The 25,730-nt window shown below is 46.8% G+C and overlaps 1 protein-coding gene across 3 annotated transcripts in view; it reads left to right on the top strand.

Annotated features, from left to right (window-relative positions):
• Fhdc1 (FH2 domain containing 1) overlaps positions 1–25,730 on the top strand; it is a 38,753-nt gene that overhangs the window by 9,659 nt on the left and 3,364 nt on the right. For all 3 annotated transcript variants that reach the window (XM_048333586.1, XM_048333587.1, XM_048333585.1), the window contains 9 exons: positions 4,551–4,612; positions 5,117–5,219; positions 10,442–10,527; positions 10,623–10,723; positions 13,199–13,269; positions 13,366–13,473; positions 15,088–15,158; positions 19,719–19,836; positions 24,323–24,487. In XM_048333586.1, coding sequence (XP_048189543.1) covers positions 4,551–4,612; positions 5,117–5,219; positions 10,442–10,527; positions 10,623–10,723; positions 13,199–13,269; positions 13,366–13,473; positions 15,088–15,158; positions 19,719–19,836; positions 24,323–24,487 — 885 coding nt within the window. The remainder of the gene's footprint in view (positions 1–4,550; positions 4,613–5,116; positions 5,220–10,441; positions 10,528–10,622; positions 10,724–13,198; positions 13,270–13,365; positions 13,474–15,087; positions 15,159–19,718; positions 19,837–24,322; positions 24,488–25,730) is intronic.

Below are 25,730 nucleotides of genomic sequence, written 5' to 3'. Positions count from 1 at the left end.
AACCCAGGGCTTCATGTATACAAGACAAGCACTCTTACCACTAGACCATATTCCCAGCCCCAAGGCAGATTCTTTTTTTTTTTTTTTACCAGTCCTGGGCCTTGAACTCAGGGCCTGAGCACTGTCCCTGGCTTCCTTTTGTTCAAAGCTAGCACTCTGCCACTTGAGCCGCAGAGCCATTTCTGGCCATTTTCTATATATGTGGTGCTGGGGAATTGAACCCAGGGCTTCATGTATACAAGGCAAGCACTCTTGCCACTAGGCCATATTCCCAGCCCCAAGGCAGATTCTTAACACTTTGATTCTCAAAACTAGAATGAGCTGGGTGCCAGTGGCTCACAGCTGTAATCCTAATTACTCAGGAGACTGAGATCTCAGGATTGTAGTTTAAAACCAGCCTGGATAGCAAAGTCTGTGAGACCCTTACTGAAATGAAAGTGATTTAAGAAAGGCTCCTCTGTCTCCAGGACATTGTGCTAAGTAAAATACAAGAGCCACAAAGGACAAAGTATGAGTCTGCTTGTAGGAGAGGCCTCATGTAGTCCAAAGTCAGAGAGGCAGGAAGTACCGCGTAGCCTCAACAGCTGGAGCTTGAACTCAGGGACTGGCACTCTCCCTTGGCTTTAGTTCCACTGTACCACTTGAGCCATCCTTCCACTTCTGGCTTTTTGGTGGCTAATTGAAGACAAAAATCTCATGGACTTTCCTGCTTGGACTGGCTTCCAACCACAATCCTTAGATCTCAGCTTCCTGATGAACTAAGATTACCGTCATGAGCCACCAGCATCCGGCTTAGTACCTGCTTCACGTGGACAGAGCTTCGGTTTTGCAAGATGGAAAAGGCCTGGAGATGGGTGGCGGTGATGGTTGCGCAGCGACGTGGATGCACTTAAGAAGTCGGAATGTTATTTATAGTTTACCACAATTCAGAGAAGTTTCTTCCTCTGGTGAAGGATGTGGGAGGCAGATTTTGTAATGGATCGGTGCTGGACAACACAGCAAGAATTGAGTCCCTGGGGGAGTGGCTCTGGTAGATTGTCCCCAGCAGAGAGAGAGAAAGGAAAGAAAAAAAAAAAAAACCAGCCAGAGATAGATAATAGAAATAGGGAGAGAGAGAGTGTGTCATTTGGAAGTTTTAGCAAGAGATGGGGTGTGGGCATTCACACCCATCCTGAATGCTCCTTCAGTTTCTCATCAGTCTGTGGTGACACTTACCTAGCCATCCAGTAGGAAATCCTTTTGCGACGAGTGCACGACCAGACCGCCCCCTACACTTCTCTCTCCCAGCGCCAACTCTCTAGTGTGTTTCCTGTCTGTGCCGGCGGCACTGATTCCAGCGGCCCTGGCCCTGCCTGGGGGCATGATGAGTCCAGCAGAGTGGACTCGGGGTGGCCTGAGCCCCCAGGTCCCCAGGGAACGCACAGCACACACAGGGCCTCACTGTTGATTGACCGGCTGGGAGGCAGCTGAGTGAGATAAGCTCATTTACACGCGCAGTGATAACCCTCTTGGAAAGTTTAACAAACACTTCTGTAACAGGGCTTGGAAGGCTTCCCTTTGATAAGGGAGGAGAGAGAGACTTGTAAGGCTCTGGGCACACCTGAGGGTACACGGGCCCTGGGAGGTTATCCTCTGGCTCATGTTCCCCGTTCAGCTCAAGGGCTGGGCTTGCTTGTCCGGAAGGTGCTCCGTCACAGTTAATCCAGGTTTTTCCTTAGGAATTGGTGATGGTGACTAACCCGGTTCTGCAACACAGCTTGAGCCGTGGGGACATCTTCTGCAGGCCAGCGGCTGCCCTGGGCACCCAAGCTTGGGCTCCTGGAGGCCCTCTTACTTGGTGAGAACGCCGTGGCCACCAGCATCCATCCCCACCCATGCGACTCTCTGTCGCCGGGGACCTTGGCTGGGCACTGTGAATGGCTCCTTTCTGCAGATTCGCTGGGTCCTGGAGAGACTTCGCAGTGGGAATACCATGCTGACAGCAGGGCCGCGGAGAAGGGGCTCTTGTGTCTCCTGAGGAGGCCCACAGAGGCTAAAACACACAGGAACCAGAGCCAAGAGGACTCTGGGAAAGCCAGGCTTGAATTCCTGTTCTAATACTGCTCTGGGGAAATTACAAAATGTCACCTCTGGGCAATAGTCAGAGATTTCCCCCCCCCCCTTACTTTTCTAGAAGGTGTATAGAGCCCCAGGGCTGGAGGGGTAAATAGGATGAGGATTGGAGCTTGGAGCATGGGGGTGGGAGGGAGGCGGAGATGGCAGAAGGTAGCAATTCAATCTAGGAAGAAATGCAGAGTTCAGTTTCTTAGATGTGTATATAACTATACTGATATACATGCTCACGTGTACAGCTTTTTAGTGTTTGAATTATAATGAGTGCATAGTTTTGTGGTGTGAGCTTTCCTGCTTACAGGGTGTTAAGTTTGACAGGTTTTGTTCTCAGCCTGTCTTTCTTCCTCTCTCCTCCCACCACACTGAACTTGAACTGCTATGTCTGGGGAGGATTCCAATAAGGGAGGCTGCCCTTTTAGCTGGGGAGGTTGTTTTATGGCTGGCAGGTGATTGTGTTAACATGAAATAAACCCCATAGGTTAGTAAATAATGTGATTGTTTAAGATTAGTCTTCAAAAGAAGGCAACCATACTCTTGTAAAAATTTAACCTTATGGCCAGGAAGTGACATTAAAGTTGGCTAACAGGCTTGCTGTTGCTTATAAACTTAGAAGCAGCCCCAGAGATCAGGAATTTAGTCTGAAACCCGACTCTCTTTTGTTCACAATGAACCACATACATTTGGAAAGGAAGAGGTTGTAACAACATCCCTGTTTTAGCTAGTCTCTCTTTACCAAAAAAAAAAAAACAAGTGGGAAAAAAATTGCAGTCGTTTTATTTAGGTTATTCTTCCTCCATGAATTCTGCCTACTTAGTTCCTGAGACAGAAATAGTTTTTGTACTTCACAGCCCCAAGCAAGTTCTAATTTCTAGTTTGATAAAAATCTTCCCCAAGTTATTAATTTTGAGCCACAAAAACCTGCTGCAAACCGAGTGCAAGATCATGTGTCTGTAACCCAAGCTTCTTGAGAGGTGGAGGCACGAGGATGGAGAGATTGAGGCCAGTGAAGTTAGCAAGACTGTCTCAAAACCAGAGTGAAAACAGAGGTGGGGGTGTCGCTCAAGGCCCTGGGTTTCGTCTTCTGTAGGGCAACACCGGTAAACCATGCAGCCCAAACCTGGGTTTTGATAGTGCATTGGAAGAGAGTGATATCATCAAATTGCATTGTCAAAACATGCCTATAAGACACAACTTGATTCCAGAGATGCTAAAATATGAAAAGAAATTAGATTTAGATTTTAGATTTCATGGAAGATAAATGGTACGAGAATTTTTCTTTTTAAATTGAGTAAATGTAGAACACTTTTTTTTTGGTCAGTTGTGGGGCTTGAATTCAGGGCATGGGCGCTGTCCCTGAGCTCTTTTGCTCAAGATTAGTACTCTATTACTTTGAGCCCCAATGTCCCTTCTGGTTTTCTGGTGGTTCATTGGAGATAAGAGTCTCATGGACTTTCCTGCCTGGGCTGGCTCTGAACCATGATCCTCAGATCTCAGCCTCCTGAGTAGCTAGGATTACAAGGGTGAGCTACCAGCGCCAGCCCCCTTTTTTACTTTTCGTTCTTTTTTGAGACCATGGTCGTCTTATGTAGGCTGATCTAGGCTGGCCTTGAACTGCTGGTCTTCCTCAGCCTCCTGAGTTCTGGGATATAAGCACGTACCACCATACACAGCTAGGAGGATATATTTCTTTGCTTTCTCTTCAAAAGCTGTTGGACATATAAAACTTTTTTCAATAAAACAATTTTTCCTATGAAGATATATTTTCAGATAATTTAAAAAATAAATTTCAGTTTCAAAAATAAAGTATTAAAAATGTATTGTAAAAATAAAATTTCTGAAATATAGTGAAAGTAATAATACTAGTTGGTTTACATTTGTAAATCAGAGTTGAAATCCTATCTATAATATCTTCAGAGTGTTTTATTTTGTCAGTTCAAATCTCTTAGGATTCTTGCTGTACTAACAGGTTACCCGATTGAAGCTTTTTAATCATAGGCTAAATTCTGAAACAAAAATTCTTAAACAAATAGTTACATACTGAAATTTATATAATAAAATAAATGTGTGTCATTTTTACTGTTAAAATATATCATGTGATAGGAAGTTTGGCGAGTTACTATCTTGGTAATCATAATTTTTGTTTACCTTTATTCTACAGAGATTATGCAGATTATTACATTTCCACAGTTGTTTACAGAAGGTTCCAGTCAGACTATTAATTTCCAGCTTTATATCCTGAGAATTATTCTCCTACTAGTATTGTACTTTGATAGATTTTTCTGGTGACACTTGGATTCGAACCCGAGGCCTCATGCTTGCTAGGCAAGATGCTCTACTACTTGAGCCACACTTCTAGCCCTGTGATAGGTTTTAATTTTCTTCTTTCCTCCATCGTTTCTGATTTGTACTTTTATAATCTTATGTGTCTCTCTTTCTAGATTACCATCTTGGATGCAAAACGGAGCATGAACATCGGGATATTTCTTAAGCAGTTTAAGAGGTAAGATTTTTGCACACCTCTGGAACTTCTACCATCAGTCCTCCCTGTCAGCCTGTGGGTGTGACCAAGCTGACATTCAAATGCTCATATGAATGGTGTCCCTCCCACCTCCAAATCCTGCCTACACGTGTGGTTTGACAAGTCCACAAATGTCTTTGCTATGAAAGCAGGATGCATTGGCCCAAGTGAGGGAGCATTACCCTTCTCCTTGCTGGGGAAAGTGCTAGATTCATCTTTCACCATGGAGGCCCGACTGGTGCTGTTGAATTCACAAGGACAGGGCTCCACAGGGATCTGTGCGGTGGGGGTGGGGGTGGGGGTGCGGCAAAGGGAGCTTCTCCTCTTTTTGGAGTACTGTACCCCCCAGGCTTCCTGGATCCAAGGCCTCAGAACATCTCCCTGCCTGGGAGGAAAGCAGGGAGATTGGTTTCCATGTCCACGGGCTGACTCCCTGTTGGCACTGCGGCAACGACGAAGCAGAACCTGACGCGCTCTCCTCCCCAGGTCTCCTCAGTCCATCGTAGAAGATATCCATCAAGGAAAGAGCGAGCATTACGGATCAGAGACACTTCGAGAATTTCTTAAGCTTTTGCCAGAGTCGGAAGAGGTAAGCTTGGATTTTTTTTAGGGGTGGTAAAAAGAAGCTACACGTTCTCGGGAGAGGCAGAGCATAGGAGCCGGCAGAGCAGAGGGTGCCGTCCTTGTGTCCAAGATCGGGGTGGAAAGGACCAGATTTACCAAGCTAGAGAATCTTGGTTGAGACCAAGCTGTACTTCGCCTGAGTCCCATGGGCAAGGTTCTCACCTCTGAACTTGAGTTTCTTCACTGGAAAGGAAGGTCAATGACGCTGACCTCATCATGCTGTCAGGGTGACAGGCGCTGCCCGGGCACCCAGCGTGGTACTTGGCACATGGGAATGCAATCAACCTTTGCCTAGGGTGAACCTGGGTTATTTTATACATCGACTTCCCTTAAGAAAAGAAAACCATTTTTCGGATAAAGGTGCTCTAAAATTAGGAGTGGGGAATAAAAATATGAATACGTGGTAGGCACGTAATTGACTGAAAGGGGGAAGTTGCTATGAGAGGAAAAAGGACCAAAAGGTAAAAGTTTTTGCTTCACTTGGACCACATTCACTGAACTATTGAATGGTTTGTTGCCTGATTGGAGAAATGAGAAGAGCAGTTTTACAAAAGCCATCCAAATTCATATTATTGTGCTTTGTTTTTGAAGAAAAATTCAGTAAGAAAGTACACTAACGTACATGTTTATGAATGCCAATGAAATGAAGCAGTGTAGAATCTTCTGAAAACCTTACCGTGTGAGTAAAAATAAAAGAGACTTGTGTATATTTGCCGGTCCTGGAGCTTGAATGTGGGGCCTTGTGCTCTGACTTGGCTGTTTCTGCTCGAGACTGGTGCTCTGTGGCTGGGAATATGGCCTAGTGGCAAGAGTGCTTGCCTCGGATATATAAGCCCTGGGTTCGATTCCTCAGCGCCACATATATAGAAAAAAAAAAAAAAGACTGGTGCTCTACCACTTGGTCCACCGCTTCGCTTCCAGAAGGGAAGAGCGGAGGAGATCTGGCTCTGTGGTAGAGCACTTGCTGAGCTTATGGGAGGCCCTGGGTTGATCCCCAAAATTGAAAAGAGAGAGAAGAAAAGCAAGGATGAATGAGGCTTGCGGTTTTGTTTGTTTGTGTGTTTCTTTCTTTTTTTTTTTAAATCATCCCTTTCACAAATACTGCTGGTTCCACCATCTCACTCTTTTCCCTAGATACCATTTATGGAGCTTGTTGACGTTGATCAGTGTTAAAATCACAAAGTGGGATGTTAGTGGTTGGCTCCAGACTGTAGATATATGTGTATCTGGTTTCTGAAGGCTGTCGTGCTCTCTCTCTCTCTCTCTCTCTCTCTCTCTCTCTCTCTCTCTCTCTCTCTCTCTCTCTCTCTCTCTCTCTCCCCCTTCCCCCCTCAGGTTTTCTGCTTGCAGATTAAGTGTAATTTATCCAGGCCTAGATTAATTAATAGCGTTTATTAATGTTAGGGAAGGGCCTTAAAGGAAAAGTATAGTCGATCATAATTTACCCTGGATTTTACAAACACAGCAGTCCTTGAACTTTTCTGTTTTGTTTAGATTGGAAGTTCCACAATCGTTGTGAGGGAGGGTAAGATTTAATTAATTTGAATTTTAAAATGATACATTTGCCTTCAGCTGGGGCACTTGCCTAGCCTGTGGGAGGCACTGGAAATGATCCCTCCTCACTCCCACTGAGAGGAGAAAAACAAAAAAAAAAAAGGATGTATGGCTTTGGGAACGGTGTTCCTGCTTGGGCCCTTTTCCTGACTCTTCTGTGGATCCCCTCCTAATTGACCTCATTATGTTTTTGAGTGCACATCAAGATCACATGACAGTGCAGCCGTGCATGTGAACGTGCCCTGGAAACCTGGAGTTGTCAGGAGATGGAAGTCAGGCGGGAGGGAGGCTGCCCACTGCGTGTCACCAGGACGTGGGAGATGGAATAGGATTTTCTCTTTTGTGAATATGCGCTGATCCTCGGGCTTGAACTCAGGGCCCTGGTACTGTCCCTTCGTTTTTTGTGGGTTGTTTTGTTTTGTTTTGTTTTTTTAGTATTCTACCATTTGAGCCATAGCTCCACTTCTGACATTTTTTTGTTTGGTAGCTAATTAGGGATTAGAGTCTCTCACAGGCTTTTCTGCCCAGGATGGCTTTGAACTTCGATCCTCAGATCATAGCCTCTTGAGTAAGTAGTTAGGATTACAAGGCTACAGGTGTGAGCCACCAGCACCTGGCTGGAGTATGACTTTTTTTTTTTTTGGCTAGTCCTGGGCCTTGAACTCAGGGCCTGAGCACTGTCCCTGGCTCAAGGCTGGCACTCTGCCACTTGAGCCACAGCGCCACTTCTGGCTGTTTTCTATATATGTGGTGCTGGGGAATTGAACCCAGGGCTTCATGTATACGAGGCGAGCACTCTTGCCACTAGGCCATATGCCCAGCCCTGACTTTCTTAGTATTCTCATTCCTCGTTCAACATTCGAAAGTGATTAGAAAATGCGAAGGAATTTCTCAGATCCTCACCCTTAAAGAATTTTATTTTATTTTTGGATGTGTGTGGGAAATGGTTGGAAATGAACAGTGTTTCAGAGTCAGGTGAGGAAAACGCAGCTAAGTGCTGCCGGGAGTCCCCGAAGCTCCCTCCCAGCGACAGCTAACTGTGGTGAGAGGCCTTGGGGTGGGCTCCACACGTGTTTGCAGGACGGAGGCATCCCTTGCCCCCTCCCCCCCCCCCCCCCCCGCCCCTTTGCAGATCCATCTCAGCCTCAGTGTTTAGCCAGCTCAGCCACACGTCTCCTTGTTTACATTACTGACTGGCTTTGGCTCACCACACCCTGCGCGCTCCACTGGGAGCTTCCCTCTGCAGAAACACCCAGAAAGGCCCAGGACAGCCCTCCCCGACCATGCACTCCATCCGGGCATTTGTGTGCAGCCATTACCCTGCTGTTTCCCCTTCACAAAGAGGTTTGTGGCCTCTGGTACCACCCGGACTCAGGCCTAACTCTGGAGTCTCTGGGCCTGTGGATGGAGGCAGAGGAGGAGGCCGAGCCAAGGTAACAGAGGGTGAGGAGCGTGGCAGAAATATGCGAATAAATGCACAAGACACAAGGGCCTGGGTAACCATATGACCCTAAGCCTGGGATGAAATATCCTGTGCTAAGTGTTAGCCCAAGAAGGAACTAGTTATTTACTGGAGCCCGCTTGATCCCAGCACTAGACAGAAAATGAAATGAAGTGATAATGTCCATCCATCCTAGCCATGATTATTGTGCGTGTGTGTGTGTGTGTGTGTATTTTAATTTAACCCTTACCGGGTTATTATGAGCTATTCCTCATTTTATAAATGAGAACGTATACCTCTCACAGGATGGAAGATGGCTGGGCCATAGGGCAGGGGCGGCCTTGAACCCGGATCCCTCTGACCCTGGAGCGAGCAGTTACCTTCTTTGTAGGCAGGAAGAGCAAAGGTTGTCAAAACCGTACCTCCCACTGTGTGGCTTCCCACCTTTTCATCACCTCCGCTATCACCAAGGCTGGGTGTGAGTGAGTGTCACTTGGATAATGGCCGAACCTTATCAGCCTGCTGAAAGAGATAAGCGGAAACCAGGGCTCTTCTCTCCTGCCTCCTCACCTGACCAGCAGCCAAAGCTAACTCCATCTTCTTTCACCTCCTTCCCTGTGGAGGAAGAAGGTGGGCCCCCAGCAAGAGACACCAAGTGTTCCCTTGCCAGGGAGGGAAGCTGGCAGCCTCCACAGCTCCGTGCTGCTGGGATCCGCCATCTGTTCTCGGTGGAAGCAGCAGAGTTGCCTCTTTGGTTGTTCACTTTGGCGTGGCTTGGTGTTGGTGTTGGGAATTCCACGCCCCTGTTCCGCCACCAAGTCACACGACCAGCCAGCCCCTGGGCTTTTTCTTACTCCGCTACTGCTAGGAGAGAATGACAGGGCTGAGGGTCCTCCGTCGCCTGGGTGTGTTTGTGGGAAATCCTGCCTGCCCCTCCAAGGGCTCTGGGGGTGGAACTGGGCAGGAGGGGGGCGGCCCACCCCGGGGGAGATGAGCGAGCTGCAAGAGAGCATGCTCCTGCCAATAACTCAAACCGGACACAGCAAGGATTCTAATGAGAGCCTCTTGGCTTGCCAGCAAAAATATGTCTAACAGTGCTTAATAAATGCTTTTTGATAATGATGATGAGAATGCATAATAATTGCAGGGTTATTTCACCTCTCTTTTGTACTTCCCTACCTGTGGGAAGGCCAGGAACCTCTTAATGAGCATACATCCCATTTTAAATGGAATGGAGAACTGTCTCTATAGCATTTAAATGAAATGTGCTGTTTCCATCAGCATTCTCTTTGAGATCTGGAAACATTTTTGGCCTTTTACAGCAGCGAAGGAGATTACTCATAGCTGTGTTACAGTTCAGCACATGTTTAATGTTTCTATTAAAGTGTTTCTACTTACCAAGTTTACTTAGCAGGACCTGCTCTTCATGTGTTCGACTGATTCTGTGCACAACTACACGCAGGTCTTCCAGAAGGTCCACCCTCATTCTGCCCCTGCCCATATATAGTGAATTGTTCCCAGCTCTGCCGCACAAAGCTATGAATGCATCCTGGGCTAAATCAAGCACACATCAGCTTCTTAGCTAAGCTATCCGTGTCCAAAACTTCACAATTAGTAAGGCTAAAAATGGGAAATTCTCTTTAGTTCTACCAGTTGGGTCAATATAGTTTACAAATGGAGATTTTTATACCCATAAAAAAAATTTTTTTAAAGGAGGAGGTTTAGCTCTGTGGTAGAGCATGCATGAAGTTTCTAGTCTATCCCAGAACTGCACCAAAATAAGAAAGGAAAGAAAAAAAGCTGGGAGCTGGTGGCTCATGCCTGTAATCCTAGCTACTCAGGAGGCTGAGATCTGAGGATCTCAGTTCAAAGCCAGCCCAGGCAGGAAAGTCCATGAGACTCTTATCTCCAAGTAACCACCAAAAAGCCAAAAGTGGAGCTGTAGCTCAAGTGGCAGAGGGCTAACCTCAAGATGAAAAAGCCCAGAGACAGCACCTAGACCCTGAGTTCAAGCCCAGGACCAACAACAACAACAAAAACAAAAAGCAAATACTAGACATGACAATTTCCTACTACGTTTTTGTTGAGTTCAATTTAATGAAATCCTATTGTCTTCTGAAGAATTCTAAGATGAAATTTTAAATAGTTCTTTTCTTTTTTTTCTCTGCCCCGGCTTCCCATCTACCTTTTAGGTAAAGAAGTTAAAAACGTTTAATGGTGACGTGTCCAAGCTGTCTCTGGCCGATTCCTTTCTTCACTACCTGATTCAGGTGCCAAAGTAAGGCCACACTCGCTGACTATTGATTGCTCTTTGTGAAGCAAGATTTTAAGCTGACATCGAATTTACAGTTTTACTTTTTTTTTTTTTTGTAGCTATTCACTTCGAATCGAAGCCATGGTGCTAAAGAAGGAATTTTTACCTTCTTGTTCTTCTCTATACACAGATATCGCCATTTTAAGAACTGCTACAAAAGGTAAGGAAATACATGGCCCTCCATATAGTTTGTTTTTATTTTTAAAAATATCCATCTACATATTGTGTTTGTTTGGTGGTACTGGGATTTGAACTTAAGGCCCCATGCTTCCTAGGCTGTCTCTATCACTTGAGCCACATTCCCAGCCCAGCTTTTTGCTTGTTACTGTAGAGATGAATTCTAGAGAACTTTTCTGCCAGGGCTGACTTTGAATCACAATTTACTCTCAACCTCCCAAGTAGCTGGGATTATAGGTGTGAGTCACTGGTGCCGGCCTATACCTGATTTTTTTTTTTTCAGTTGGAATTAGAAATGGAAGGAGGTGTCATTTCTAAGATGCTCTAAAAAAAAGGAAATGAGATGTTAGTAGGGATTCGTTTAAAGGTATTTCCATTTGCTTTTTCCCCTCTAGTGAATGTTAACTTGTAGATTATCTTCCATGGAAGAAAGTTCTTTTACCTCAGGCTTCAGAGGCAAATCTTGCTAGTTGAGCCTTGGTTCTGTTCTCCAACTTGGTTAGCTCTTAGTAGGGTGTGTGTGTGTGTGTGTGTGTGTGTGTGTCTTGTGTATATGCAGATGTGTGATTGGCATGTGTTGTATGTAGTCTGCATGTGCTGTGTATGTTATGTGCTGTGTATTTGTGTGTCTGTGTGGCCTGATATGTGTATATTCATTAGTGTGTTCTGTGTGTGTAGCACGTGCTTTCCATCGTGGTGTGTGTGGTATGTAGTATGAATGCGGTACGTGTGTGGATGTGGAGTATTCCGTATGTATGTGACATGTGAATACGCACGTGGGGGTTATGTGTAGGGTGCAGGCCTCCGCAGGGTGACTCCCTGCCGTGGGTCCTGAGGTATGGGATCTGGGGTGTCTTCTCCCACTCACTCCTCCAGGCCCACTTGAGTTTTAGGGGAGCAAGCCAGTCATTTTCGCTTCCCATCACTGCTGGCCCACCTCGGAGGCCCCCTCCCACTCTGTAGAGCCAGGGTGGGGCAGGGGGGCTCTTCATTTCCAGCCATTACTGGGCCCTGAGAACTTAAGGCAGGCAAGGCGCAGCTGCGGCCCGCTCACCGCAGGGCAGGTGCCACCTCCCACCCCGCCCCCCATCCTGGTTTCTTCTTGATGGTTGTCTGGGTTTGAATTTGAATGATTGTTGGGGAGCTGTCGATTCCTGTTCGGGTTTCCTGTGTGGTTGCTTTGGCCTGTGCTTGAGGTAAAAGTGTGCTCTCAGCCCACCGTGGTTTCTTCATGTAGAAAGGACACTTCTTCAGAAGCCTTGTCTGACTTGTTCCCATGCCGCGGCCCTGGCGGCAGCTTTGGAAGGTGGTTCTTCCTGTCCCGGTAGTGATGGAGGAACATGTTTTCGTATTGAGCAAGGCAAATTGGTAGGCATAGAGAAAACTTTCCTCATCTGAGTAACCTTCCCAAACTGGCCTTCTTAGATAACAAAGTATAGGCACCGATCCAAATATAATGTTTTGAAAATAATGATCAGACATACGGGGGAATACTAAATATCACAGATGATATTCTGTTATCTATATGTACTGTTATTTTCATAATCAAGTTTTCTCCTCAGCCTCTCGAATATATTACATTTTTCAATTGCTTCTTTACATAAATGTACAAGAGATTTGCTGTTAATAAAGAACTAGCTTGCCCAATGTATTGCCACAATAAACTAGTTCCTTTGATAGCCTTGGTCGATTCATTCCAGAGTAAATAGTCCACTTTGAATAACATGGAAAGCGGTCTGAGGGGGCCTGAGGGTTGGCACTTTGCATGGCATTTACATATCATCCCAGCCTGTTGAATTTTCTATCTTTCCATAACCCTTAGGCTAAAGCAAAATGTTGCTTGCTCTTAGTTTTCATAGTGCATAAATAGATTCAGAGGCTAGTAGGTATAAAGGGAAAAAATTAGAGAAATAATTGCTGGAGGAAAGACAGTTAATTCCTACAACACACTGTTCTGCTTTTCCTCAAGACTTTGTGTGTGTGCATGTGTGTGCATGCACGTGCACGTGTGTACATGTGTGCATTCTAATCCTGGGGCTTGAACCCAGGACTTTGCACTCTCGCTTGGTTTGGCTTGTTGCTGGCATTCTACTGTGTGAGCCTCATCTCTACTTCCGGCTTTTTTGCTGGTTAATTGGAGAAAAGAGATTTGTCTGTCCAGACTGGCTTCAAATGGCAATTCTCAAGTCTCAGTCTCCTGAGTAAGCTACGGTTACAGGTGTGAGCCCCCGGCACCTGGCTTTTCTCAGGCTTTTTATAGTTTCCACTACTTGAAAACTTTTTTTATTGAACCATTTTATGATATTTGACAATCCTACCCACACCTTTGATGCCCAGCTCAACACTGTGACTTAGAATGTCAGTAGCGGGCGTGTGTGTGTGTGTGTGTGTGTGTGTGTGTGTGTGTGTGTGTGTGTGAAGGCTTCTCTGAGGCACTGTTGTGTGTTCTTTCTAACAGAGCTCATGTCCTGTGAGGAGCTCCATTCAATATTACACTTGGTGCTCCAGGCTGGGAATATAATGAATGCGGTGAGTGAAATCCACAGCAATTCAGCAGTTGTGTTTGAAGCTTTATGGTCTGCCTAAAGTCTTAACTTGTTCCTCCCCTTGCTTTATCTTCTTTAGGGAGGGTATGCTGGCAATGCAGTAGGATTTAAACTATCTTCTTTGCTCAAATTGGCAGACACAAAAGCGAACAAACCTGGGATGAATCTTCTGCATTTTGTTGCACAGGTAGGAGGAAACGATTAATGCAGAGAGAATGTGTGAGAGAGTCCCCATTGGAGAGAGCGAAGCTTGTCCCCAGGCACGAGATGATGTCTGAGTCAGGAAAGGAGACAGTGCAGGTTTCAAGAAGGTCTTGTTTGCAGAACCCCTATTTGCATAGAGAGAACAGGCTAGGTGGTGGGTAAACCACTTCTCCTGTGAGATGGATGGAAAGTTATGTCCACTTACATTCAGAGAGTGTGTTTATGTCCTTTGAGACCTACATTAGGCTGCCTTGGTGCTATTATGGGGTTTGCAGTCTGGTCCTACCCCTGCCTTTTTATTGAGGCCCAGGGTGTTACACATGTGTAAAAAGCACTTGCGCTGCTGCCCCATCTCAAGTCAGTTGTTTCTTATTTTAACAGGGGCTTGGTGTAAAGGGCCTTTGGCTCTTTGTAGTTAAATGATCTCAACTAATTGCTTATTATTGCTACTTATTTGCGTTCCCTTCTTGGAATCCCCTAGTTTTTCACCAATGACAGACATCTTTGGCCTAAGAAGGAAACTGCCGGCAAGCAAAGTTGTACTCACACAGTTACTTAAGACCTTGACACCCTCTTTTTTTTTTTCTGTGCCAGTACTGGGGCTTGAACTCGGGGGCCTTGCAGTCTTTTCATTGGCTTTTTCATTCAAGGCTGGTGCTCTGCCCCCTTGAGCCACGGCTCAAGAGATAAGACTCAAATGACTTTTTTTTTTTTTTTTTGCCTGGGCTGTCTTTGAACTGTGATCCTCAGAAAGCAGAGTAGCTAGGATTACAGGTGTGAGCCACTGGCAACTGGCTTCTCTATTTCTTTACCTCATTTTGGAGCGGGGATAACGTGCCTGCAGGCTAGGTAATTGAAAGGGCTCGAGCGGACACTTCCACAAAGGACCTAGCTCAATGTTTGGCCTGTAGTATGTTTCCTATAAACAGCACACACCATATGACGGGATGCTGTGTAAGGATGAAACTCAGGGCCGTGTGTGTGCTGGGTGTGCCCTCTAGTACTGAGCCAGCCCTCAGAACTTGATTGGAAAGTCCACTTTTCAAGGCTTCCAGAGAAAAATCTGTGTTTGGGGCAGGCTGCATGGCATTTGGTGTGTCTGCTGACTCTGGGTAGTTTGGCCCATGTCCCTGTATGGAGAAGGAAGTTTCCAGAGTCAGTAACAGCTCCCTTCCCACCGGCTTTCCTCTCACCTCCCAACCAGGCACCTGCTGATTAAACTCAGTTTGCAAACTGGTTTTACAACAGAGAGTATCTTACTCTTTTAAAAACACACTCAGAGGTATGGGTGGTATTTAAGCAGGATATATTGGATTCTCTTAGAAACAATAGAAACCTGCTAAATTGTCTCCTCTTCCACTGAGTTGCAATGCACATGAGTTGTATTTCATGGCAGATTAATTGTTATGGGAAGTTAACTATGTCTGAGAGTTGGGGTTTTCTGGCAAATATGAGCATAGCAGAGTTCCTATCTCAGGGAATTACTGTGAATATACCAAGCTGCATAAAGGCACAAGAAGTTGAAGGCTCCTTTAATCCAGACGAGAACTGTTTCCTTTAATCCGTCCAGTGAGAGAATATTCTGGTTTTGTTCCAGGAAGCTCAAAAGCAAGATGCCATTCTTCTAAACTTTTCTGAAAAGCTGCGTCATGTTCAAGAGGCAGCGAGGTAAGCAAAGAGGGCAAAAGAAAATGCATCGTGAGGGGCTGGGATGTAGCTCAGTCGCAAAGCACTTGCCAAGCAAGTGCAATATCCTGGGTTTGATCCCTGGTACCAAAAAAAAAGATAAGAAAAAAAAAAAAGAAGTATTGTGAGAATTCAGTTTCCTTAATGGTCCTCTTAGGAAAATGGCTGAGAAGTTAGAACGCTTGGATTTGAGTATGACGTTTGAAAAGCTTTCTTAGTGCGCACACATGCCAGTACACATGCTAGAACTCAGGGTTGGGTGCTGTCCATTACGTTTTGCCACTCAGGGCTGGTGCTCTACCACGTAAGCCACACTTCCACTTCTGGCTTTCTGGTAGTTATTTGGATATTAGTATCTTACAGACGTTCCTACCTAGGCTGACTTTGAACCGTGATCCTTGGCTCTCATCCTCCTGGAAATCTAGGATTATAGATGTGAGCCACTGGTGCCCAACTTCAAAAGCTTTCTGTCAAGACGTTCAGAACTTCTTTTAATTTGGTTAAAATTCAGAGAGATAGGTTTTGAGGAACTGGATGGTTTTTAAATTTTTTAATGTTTATTTTTAAACCAAAAGAAACTATTTTAGCCTATCCTGCTGACTGTTCCCAGTTTGAAAAAAATATATATATATAGCTTAAGAATTTCAAATCCCTCCACACCCAAAAAACTCGAACAACACAGCTTATTATCCTGGGAGTTGGTTCCTATCAGTCACACGTGGAGGGCCCTACCTCACTGTTCCCCTGTGGAATCTAACATGGTCCATTTGTTTTCTATTACATTAAAAGTTTGGAACCAGACCAAGAGCTGTGACAGGATTTGATTTTTAAATTAGTCACTCAGTGTGACAGAGAAAGTACCTACCAAGCATAAAGCTCTAATTACATAACTCTAATTTGCTTCTAATCCTAATATAGGTGTATATTTTAAGGTAGCTATAATCTGTGAGACTGTCCTCTTTTGAGTGCTTGTAATGCACATCTGTGCATCCCATGGTATTATTTCAAGTCACTAGTTCTTCAAAGAAAAATCCCTCTGGTTTGTCACAGTTGCTGGCCTGGCTGCCTTCAAGCTGTCCCAAGGAGTTACTCAGTGGAGAGCAGCAAGTGTCGGCTCAGCTCACCACTGCATGTGTGAAACCAGTTCATATCTATGTACTTTTTTCTTTTTAATACTGGGGTTTGAGCACATAGGGCTTCACGCTTGCTAAGCTGGTGCTCTACCACTTGAGACATACCTCCATCCCTGTCTCATGCTAGTGATTTTCAAGATGGAGGCTAGCAAATTTTGCTACTGAGGCTGGCCATGAACCCAGATCCTCCACCTCTCATCCTCCTGACTAACTAGGATTATGGGCATGAGCCACCAGCTTGTGGCTTCCCACAGATCTCCGATCCCTGGGCCCAAGCACTCCTCTTGCCCCACTTCCTGAGTAGCTAGGGCTGTAGGTGTGTACCGCCACACCCAACTGTGTCATGTACTTTGTGTATGTGTACGTGTGTGTCTGTGCGTGATACTGGAGTTTTAACTCAGGGCTTCCTTCTTGCTAGGTTAACTGCTCTACCACTTGAACCATGCCCTGGTCCTTTCGTTCTTAGTTTCCTTTTCGGATGGAGTCGTGCTGACTTTGCCTACACTAGTCTTAGACCTCAGTCCTCCTACCTCCACCTTCCAGTATCTGGAACCACAGGCATGTGCCACCACACCCGGCCTATCATGTAGTTATTATATGTCTGACTCTAGCCAGCTATGATAGCTATGAACCATCTGCATATACATAAATGAACCACAGCTCATAATCCCACCATTGGCCAGTATCTCACTGATATGACTTTGCAAACACCTAACCACAGATGACATGTCTTTCTAAAGGGAGAATTATCAGTGCAAAGGTATAACCATTTCATAATTTCATGTTTACAGATTAATATAAAACATATAAAATGAATGTGTTCATCTTCTGACACAGACTATTCACTTCTTAATTCTGTGTGAGATTGTTTTTATTCTGATTAGTATAGAACTATTATCAAGAGAAGATATGTAAGGAGAAAGTACCATTACTCTCTCTCTCTCTCTCTCTCTCTCTTTTGGGGGTGGGACTTGGGTTTGAACTCAGGGTCTTCAGCTTGCTAGACTGGTGCTCTACCACTGAGCCACATGGCCAGCCCTATTCTTCACTGGTTATTTGTAGTATAAGAGTCTCACTTCCTGCCCACTGGGAGTCTCCATGAACCTACTTTCTATAGTTGTTGGGATCGTGGGTGTGAGCCATCATATCTAGCTTCCCTCCACAGAGATGGAGTCATTCTGCCTGGGCTGCTCCAGAACCTCAATCCTCTTATTCTCAGCCTTTCATGTAGCTTGGAATGACTAGTACATACATGCCATCACACCCAGCTATGAGTTGACAAGGATTCTCATGAACTTTCCTGCCCTCGCTAGCTTTGAACTACAGTCCTCTTGATTCTAGCCTTCCAAGTAGCTGGGATTACAGAAATGAACCACCAGCATCTGGCTACCATTACATTTTTGTTTTGTTTTGTTTTGTTTTTTGCCAGTCCTGGGGCATGGACTCAGGGTCTGAGCACTGTCCCTGGCTTCTTTTTGCTCAAGGCTAGCACTCTGCCACTTGAGCCACAGCGCCACTTCTGGCTTTTTCTATATATGCGGTGCTGAGGAATCAAACCCAGGGCTTCATGTATACGAGGTGAGCACTTTACCAGAGGCCATATTCCCAGCCCTACCATTACATTTTGAACAAGCATTTCTGACCAGCAAAGAATCAGAAGTGTAGCTAGATAATACCTTAGAAAACCTCCTTTTGGTAAGGTTTGCTTATTTGAAATGGAGGGTTGAATACATGGGTGAAGTTCTGTCATATCTCAAATAGGCACCAATGACCAATGATGATTAAAAAAATTTCATTGCAGGGCTGGGAATATGGCCTAGTGGTAGAGTGCTTGCCTCGCATACATGAAGCCTTGAGTTTGATTCCTCAGCACCGCATATATAGGAAAAGCTAGAAGTGGTGCTGTGGCTCAAGTGATAGAGTGCTAGCCTTGAGCAAAAATAAATAAATAGCCAAGGACAGTGCTCAGGCCCTTAGTTCAAGGCCCAGGACTGGCAAAAACAAAAACAAAAAACAGAACTGCCACATACTCAATGACCTATTGGGCTGGGAATATGGCCTAGTAGTAAAGTTCTTGCCCTGCATACATGAAGCCCTGGGTTCAATTCCCCAGCACCACATATATAGAAAAAGCCAGAAGTGGCGCTGTGGCTCAAGTGGCAGAGTGCTAGCCTCGAGCAAAAAGAAGCCAGGGACAGTGCTAAGGCCCTGAGTCCAAGCCCCAGGACTGGCAAACAAAACAAAACAAAACAAAATTCATTGCACTAAGAAAGATAAGAGAGTTGGGCTCCAGTGGCTCACACTTCTGATCCCAGCTACTCAGGAGGCTAAGATCTGAATATCACAGTTTGAAGCCAGCCAGCCAGTCAAGTCCATGGAGACATTAATATCTAATCAACTACCAAAAAGCCAAAAGTGGAGTTGTGTCTCAAGTTGTGGCTCAGGCTTGAGTGGAAAAAACTGATGGACAGCACGTAGGCCCTGAATTCAAGGCCCAGTATCGCCACAAAAAAAATGCAGCCAGCACTGGGGGCTCATGCCTATTCAGGAGGCTGAGATCTGAGAATCATGGGTGGAAGCCAGCCTGGGCAGGTAAACTCTGTGACAGTCTTATCTCCAATTAACTAGCAAAAAGCCAGAAGAGGAGCTGTAGCTCAAGAGGTAGAGAGCTAGCCTTGAGTACAAAATCTAAAGGACAGCACCCAGGCTCTGAGTTCAAGCCCCAGACCTAACACAGAAAGCAAAGCCATCCATCATGTTCTACTAATCTTGACTTGATGTAACAGGATCAGTACAATCAGTCCCATCCCCATCCATAACTCACAGAGCTGGTGGCTGTGTTGTTTTTGTTTGTTTGCCAGTCCTGGGCCTTGGACTCAGGGCCTGAGCACTGTCCCTGACTTCTTTTTGCTCAAGGCTAGTACTCTACTTCTTGAGCCATAGCACCACTTCCGGCTTTTTTCTGTGTATGTGGTGCTGAGAAATCGAACCCAGGGTTTCATGCATGCTAAGCAAGCACTCTACCGCTAGGCCACAGTTCCAGCCCATGGTGGCTGTGTTTTAGTGCTGTCTACAATATGGAGAACATGTGTGGCTGCCTGTATGATGTGGAGTCCGCTTGGTTTCTCCATGGGGCCCTTAGTATTGGGACTGTGGGCCTCCGTTGCCTTGCCTTTTGGGGGCTAGAGCTTCCTAACCCAGGGACAGCACTGTGTGGTGATGCTGTTGCATAGAGGTGCTCAGACCTGCTTTATGAGAAGCCTCACAGGTCATGGGGCTCGAGTTGCCGCATCCGCGAGAACAGTGGCAGCCTGGGCCCTGCACCGGCCTGTGTTCCATCGAACAGCTGGAACTTGTTTAATATGCCCGCACCTTGGGCCAACTGTCCACCGCCCCCTTCCTTCTCTAGATTATCTCTGGATAGCACGGAGGCAGAACTGCGCTCCCTCTTTGTCAGGACGAGATCGCTTCAGGAAAACGTCCAACGAGATGGGGAGCTCTGCCGGCAGATGGAAGATTTCCTTCAGGTCAGTCCCTCGCATCTCCGCTTTCCGCCGCGCTGGCGAGGCTGCCTCCATTTCCCTGCGTGGATGTGTAGAGAAGCAGGCTCTCGATCATTGGAACGTGTACTAGCTGCTTCACTGCGCTTCCTCGCGGGGGAGAGGATGTGCTCTGAACTGAAGGGATTGGCGGCCACTGCTCCGTGTGCACCCCAGACCGCCTTCCTGCAGTGTGGCCGGGTAGCAGCCTAGGCCGTTGACACTCGGGCTGCCTGGCAGCTTGACTTCTGCTTGTACACCTGTCATGGTTTTGGAAAGCAATGTTCTATCGAAATCACCCTCCACTGCTGAAGGGCCAGTCCAGTACTAGGACTTGAACTCAGAGTCTCCCACGTCTTGCTTGGCTTTTTTGCTCAAGACTGGCGCTCTACCACGTGGGCCACATGTTCACTTCTCTCTTTCTGCCGGTTAATTAGTGATAAGGGTCTCGCAGATTTGTCTTCCCTGGGCTGGCTTTAGACTGGGATGCTCAGATCTCAGCCTTCTGAGTAGCTAGGGTTACAGGCGTGAGCCACGGGTGCCCGGCCCTGGCCATCCTTCTTCCTTCTTGAGTCCACTGCATGTGGCCCCGAGGTTCCAGGGCAGCAGAACACACACAGTTAGCCTGCCCGTCCACATGGGACTACATCAGCCCACAGGGTGTGTCAGGAGCCGCTCTAAAGAACATCAACAAAAACTAGCACGGTGGACATGTTTGTGGCGGCTCACCGTGACTCACTAATCACACAGTCTGACATTTTTTTTTAATCTGCTTTAAAAAAGTGGCACTGTTTCCTGCTGTTAGTCTTCTGTAAGATAGGATGCAGCCACCGGCTGAGCCTGGTGACTGGGAGTTGCGGGGCAGGGTTCCCGCGTGCTGGATGGGAACAGTGAGGCCCAGGGCATGCGAATCCCTGTGCATTAACTGAGCTCCTTTGCAGTAGAACGCGCTTCAGCCCCACCTGCAAGCCCGGCCTTGGGTGAGGCTCTGCTGTGAGGTTATTTTTTTTATCATTAAACATGTTCTGTGTTTACTTTCAAGCATACCCAGACTCACAATTTCTCCTTTCATGGGTTACCTTTTGGAGTTTCTTGTTTGTGTGTTTGTTGGTTTTTTGGTGCTGAGGATGAGTCCCAAAGCCCTTTGCATGCTAGGCACTAAGTGCTCTACCACTGAGCCATGCTCACCACCACCCCCGCCCCCAAATACACCCATTGTTCTCATAGTGCAACAACAAAGCAACTGCTACTACCGTCATTGCCTCAATACCACAAAACAGTAGCAAGCACAGCTAGACTTAAAACTAAGCTCTATCTTCTACAATTAAACTAAATTTTAATAGAGAACTTCTTTCTTTGGCGATGATATATGGGATTTGAACCCAAAACCTCTTGCTTTCTAGATAGGATTTTTACAGTTAAGCTGCACCTCTGGCCACTAATTGTTGTGATGGGGGTCCTCCTTCCTACCCTGGGTCATGCCCAGGTCTCAGTCCACCTATTTTAGCCTTCCTGTTACAGATGGGATGACACGCTCATACCACCAAGGATTTCAGGAACTGTTCTGCCCAGGCTGGCCTTGACCTTCGATCCTCTTGATGTTAGCCTCCCATATGGCTACAATGCCAGGTGTGAGCCACTGGTACCTGGCTTTACTATAAAATCTTCCTACAGAGGACTTGGGATGAAAAAATGGCTCTACCTTCTTCTTACCCACAAGCCATTCTCTTCAAGGGCAACCTTGTTTTAGTTCTTCAAGCTTTTCTTTCTGGAAGTTTTTGTTTCTTTGGGATGTAATTTTGTTTTGTTGATGGTAATTGCTCTGTGAGTGCTGTACCACTGAGCTGTATACCCCCTGCCTTGTCAATGATCATTTATATCTCTGGACATAAAATGTGCTACACAGCTAGGGATTTTTCTTTCTTAGATAGTGAAACAAAGCTTCTTAAGGTGGGTTAGGGTCAGACCACGAAGGCCTGGGAAGCCCCAGTCTGAAATCTTGGGACCCCCTGTGGTAAGCAGAATGGTTTGGCTTGTGGAGACTTGTTTGGCCTGTTGCTTCTATACTGAGCTAGACCTAGGGCAAGCCCTAACCTCTATCCATCTCATCTTTGAGAAAGATCATCAGAACACCTTTTTTTTTTTTTTGCAGATCTGTTTCAACATGTTGAAACAGATTTGGGGCAAGACATACTGGTTTGGAACTTTGACCTCAGTCAAATTCAAGGTGAAAGTTCAATTGCTATGAAGGAGAATAAAGCTCTTTCACCAGTGCACCTTTGAACTTTTGTGCCCCTAGTTCTGCGGGACCCAGGACATATGACTCAACCATGGTTCTTTCTCAGATCCGTTTGTTTTCCCCGGTTGGGAGGGTGACTTTGGCGTGGTCCTGCCCATTCCCGGGGGATCCACAGAGTGGGCACCTGGCAGAGCCCAGCTCTCAGCACAGGCCTTTGTCAGGAAGACTGTGTTTCTCCAGTTGAGCTCTTCTTGGCTGGAGTCCATATTTCCCCCTGCAGAAGAATGACAGGCCAAGATTTATCCCTTCGTGAATGTTCTTCTCTCCATAAAGAAAGGTAGAGTGTAAACATGCACACTGCCGTGGGCTACTGACTCAGATGGTTACTGTCTCTGGTATTTGCTTTCTTGCATAGTTTAGATTTTCTACTACCTCTAACATGTGCTTGACTTAAGCAAAGGCTGTTTAGGGGGAACGTTGTTGGAATGAGTGGGAGGTGGTGGGTCTGAAAGAAATCTCAGGTTCTGTAGCTGGCTGGACGCACTCAGACAAAGTGCTCCCCAAAAGTGGGCGACCCAAGGCTTCTGCCACACCAGTCCCCACCCCCCCCACACTCCAAGAGTACTTGTTCACATATAAGCCCTTAGGCTAGGTGTAGTGGCTCACACCTGTAATCCTAGCCACTTGGGAGGTGGGGATCAGGAAGACCTTAGTTCAAGGCCTGCCTAGACAAAAAGTTACTGAGACCACATCTTAATAATTAAGCTGGATGTGTTGGGACTTGCTTGTAATCCCAGCTATGCTGGGGGCGTTGGTACAAGGATTGCAATACAAGGCCAGTCCCGGGGCAAAAAGCCAAGATCCTATCCTGAAAAAAATGACTCAAGGCAAAATAGAACACTTGTTGAACAAGCCTGAGGCCCTAAGTCCAAAGCTCAGTACACACACACACACACACACACACACACACACACACACGGGGGGGGAAAAAAGTTTGCCCATTTTTGTAAAGACAGGACATGCGATTTTACAAGTAGCAAATGTCCTGCATTGCTTCCTATGAACTTCGTTCCCCATAAGCAAGCAAGGAAGGATTTCCATCTCCAGGAGACGGGGAAGAAGTCCTTCCTCCCTCCCTTCATCTCTCCCTCCCCACCCCCTGACCTGCCCCAGGGCACTGCAGGTGGCAGATCCCCTCTTAGGAGGCCCTCCTACCTGTCAGAAATTGGGAGAGGGAATGGAGCCCATCAGACTCTCCTGGGTTTTTTAATGAGCTGTTGATGTGGGCCTGCCTCACACCTACTCACTGCGTGTGGGGGACGAGCCTGGCCCGTGGCCAGCCCTTCCCAGCCGACTCGGACCGTAGTCCGAAGTCCACCCTAAAGCACGCATCTTAGTGATCTGACGGAGTGAAATGTAGACTCCCTCTCGGCAGGGCAGTGTGGGCAGCTTGTCAGGACAAGTCCACTTCTGAAACCCTAAAGAGAGCCCTTGCCAGGAGAAGAGGCAAGTTTGAGAGAAGGAAGAACAGGAACAATCTTCTTAATAAAGCCAGCTGTATCCTTGGGCAAACTTTTCTAGTGACCTCAGAGGCGAACATTTCATCAGCACCGTTCTGTTAGCTTTAAACCTTTTTCTTTCTGGTTTTTTGTGGAGATCTCACTGTGTAGCCCTGGCTAACCTCAGTCTGACTCAGTCTCCCAAATTCTGGGATTATGGGATTACAGGCATGCACTACCATGCCTGACTCCTATTTTGTGGCTCGTAGGTTTCACACAGGAGCGAGAGGGGAATGCCTGGCTTCCCTCCCGTTCTGTGGGGGTTGACTTCTGACGCAGCAGTCGTGCAGTAACCCTTCCCTTCCCAGAGACTTGAGATGGGACCCTGGCAGCGTGTCTTCCCGGGTACCTCAGGTCATGCTGCCCCAGCTGGTCTGCGTGTCGCACCGAGTCTGTTGGTGTCTCAGCTGGTCTGCGCGTCGCACCGAGTCTGTTGGTGTCTCAGCTGGTCTGTGCGTTGCACCGAGTCTGTTGGTGTCTCAGCTGGTCTGTGCATTGCACCAAGTCTGTTGGTGTCTCAGCTGGTCTGTGCGTTGCACGGAGTCTGCTGGTGTCTCACCTGGTCTGTGCGTTGCACCGAATCTGATGGTGTCTCAGCTGGTCTGTGCGTCGCACCGAGTCTGTTGGTGTCTCAGCTGGTCTGCGCATTGCACTGAGTCTGTTGGTGTCTCTGCAGTTTGCCTTGGAGAAGCTGTCGGAGCTGGAGCACTGGAGATGGGAGCTGCAGGGAGAGGCTCACACCCTCATAGATTTTTTCTGCGAAGACAAAGAAACCATGAAACTAGACGAATGCTTCCAGATATTCAGAGATTTCTGCGCCAGATTCAACAAAGCAGTTAAGGTGAGGCCGGCGGCGGCGTCTTTGCGTTTCCAGACTCTCTGATCCGGTCCCCTGTCCACGGGAGACGGTTCAGTTGAGGGGTTCTGTGATTTCCGGAAGCGTCGGGCTGGGATGTGACACAGGCCCCCTGCCGTGATGGCGGGGGGCGGGGGGGTGGCTCTGATGTGGCATTTCACATCAACGTACACAATTCGTAGACCTTCTCAGTGATTGAAGTTACAGTGTCTGAGAATCTCAATAGCCTGTCTCTCTTCTTGCTCACCCCCTGTCCATTAAAGGGTGCTTGTTTTTAGACCAACTCCATTGGTCTCTATATTTGGAAGCTATGCATCAAACTTCTGTTAAGTAAAACCAAATAGTAAGCCAGGCACTGGCGGCACGCCTGTAATCTGGCTGTTGAGGAGGCTGAGATCTGAGGATTGCAGTTCAAAGCCAGCCTGAGTAGGAAAGTCTTTGAGACCTCTATTCCCCCCCCCCCCCCCCACACACACACAGCCAAAAGTGAACAGTGACTCAGGTAGTAGAACACTTGAGTAAAATAGCTCAGCGACAGTGCCCAGGCTGTGAGTTCAAGCTCCTGGACCCACTAAAGAAAAAAGCAGCTCTCATCTTTCATTTCAGGTAACCACAAGGAGCCAAACCATCTCTTGCCCTATGTTTTATTTATTTATTTATTTGTTTGGTGCTAGGGATCAAACCCAAGGCCTTACACACTTACCCTGAATGCAGATCTCACCACGGCTAGATCTCTTGGAAAGACTGGACACACTCCTCACAAGCCCAGAAGTCCTTTGGTTTTCCAGCCTCTCCTTTCCCTGTCCGGCCTGCAGCCACGTTGATGTGCCTCTTTCCAAGTAGTGAGCTCAGCTGTGGGAGACTGGAGCAGGTGGTGGGGGTCAAATTGGCTCTTTCTGAGGTGCTCAGTGCATGCCCAAGTCCTACAAGCCTGCAGGGCCACCGGTGTGGCTTGCTGTGTCTGAGAGCCAGGACCCAACCACTGCCACAGAGCAGCCCGGACAGAAAGCTCGAGAGAGCTGGGAAGGATGGTCCCCTGCCAGAGCCTCACAGAAACCTGGCAAGGAAATGTCCACTAGGGGAGGAAATAGATTTTCAAACAAAAAAAAATTTGCTAACAAGAACAGATGTGGGTAGTGATGTCTGTGTAATTATGTAATTACACACACAGATGTCACAATCCGAAAGGGTTGTGATTTGTGACACAGCAGCTAGCCCTCCATAGCCA

This window comes from Perognathus longimembris, chromosome 24 (assembly GCF_023159225.1).
Source record: "Perognathus longimembris pacificus isolate PPM17 chromosome 24, ASM2315922v1, whole genome shotgun sequence".
Classification (NCBI taxonomy): Eukaryota; Metazoa; Chordata; class Mammalia; order Rodentia; family Heteromyidae; genus Perognathus; species Perognathus longimembris.
Note: the sequence above shows the minus strand (reverse complement) of the source record. Positions and strands in the feature narration are given on the sequence as shown.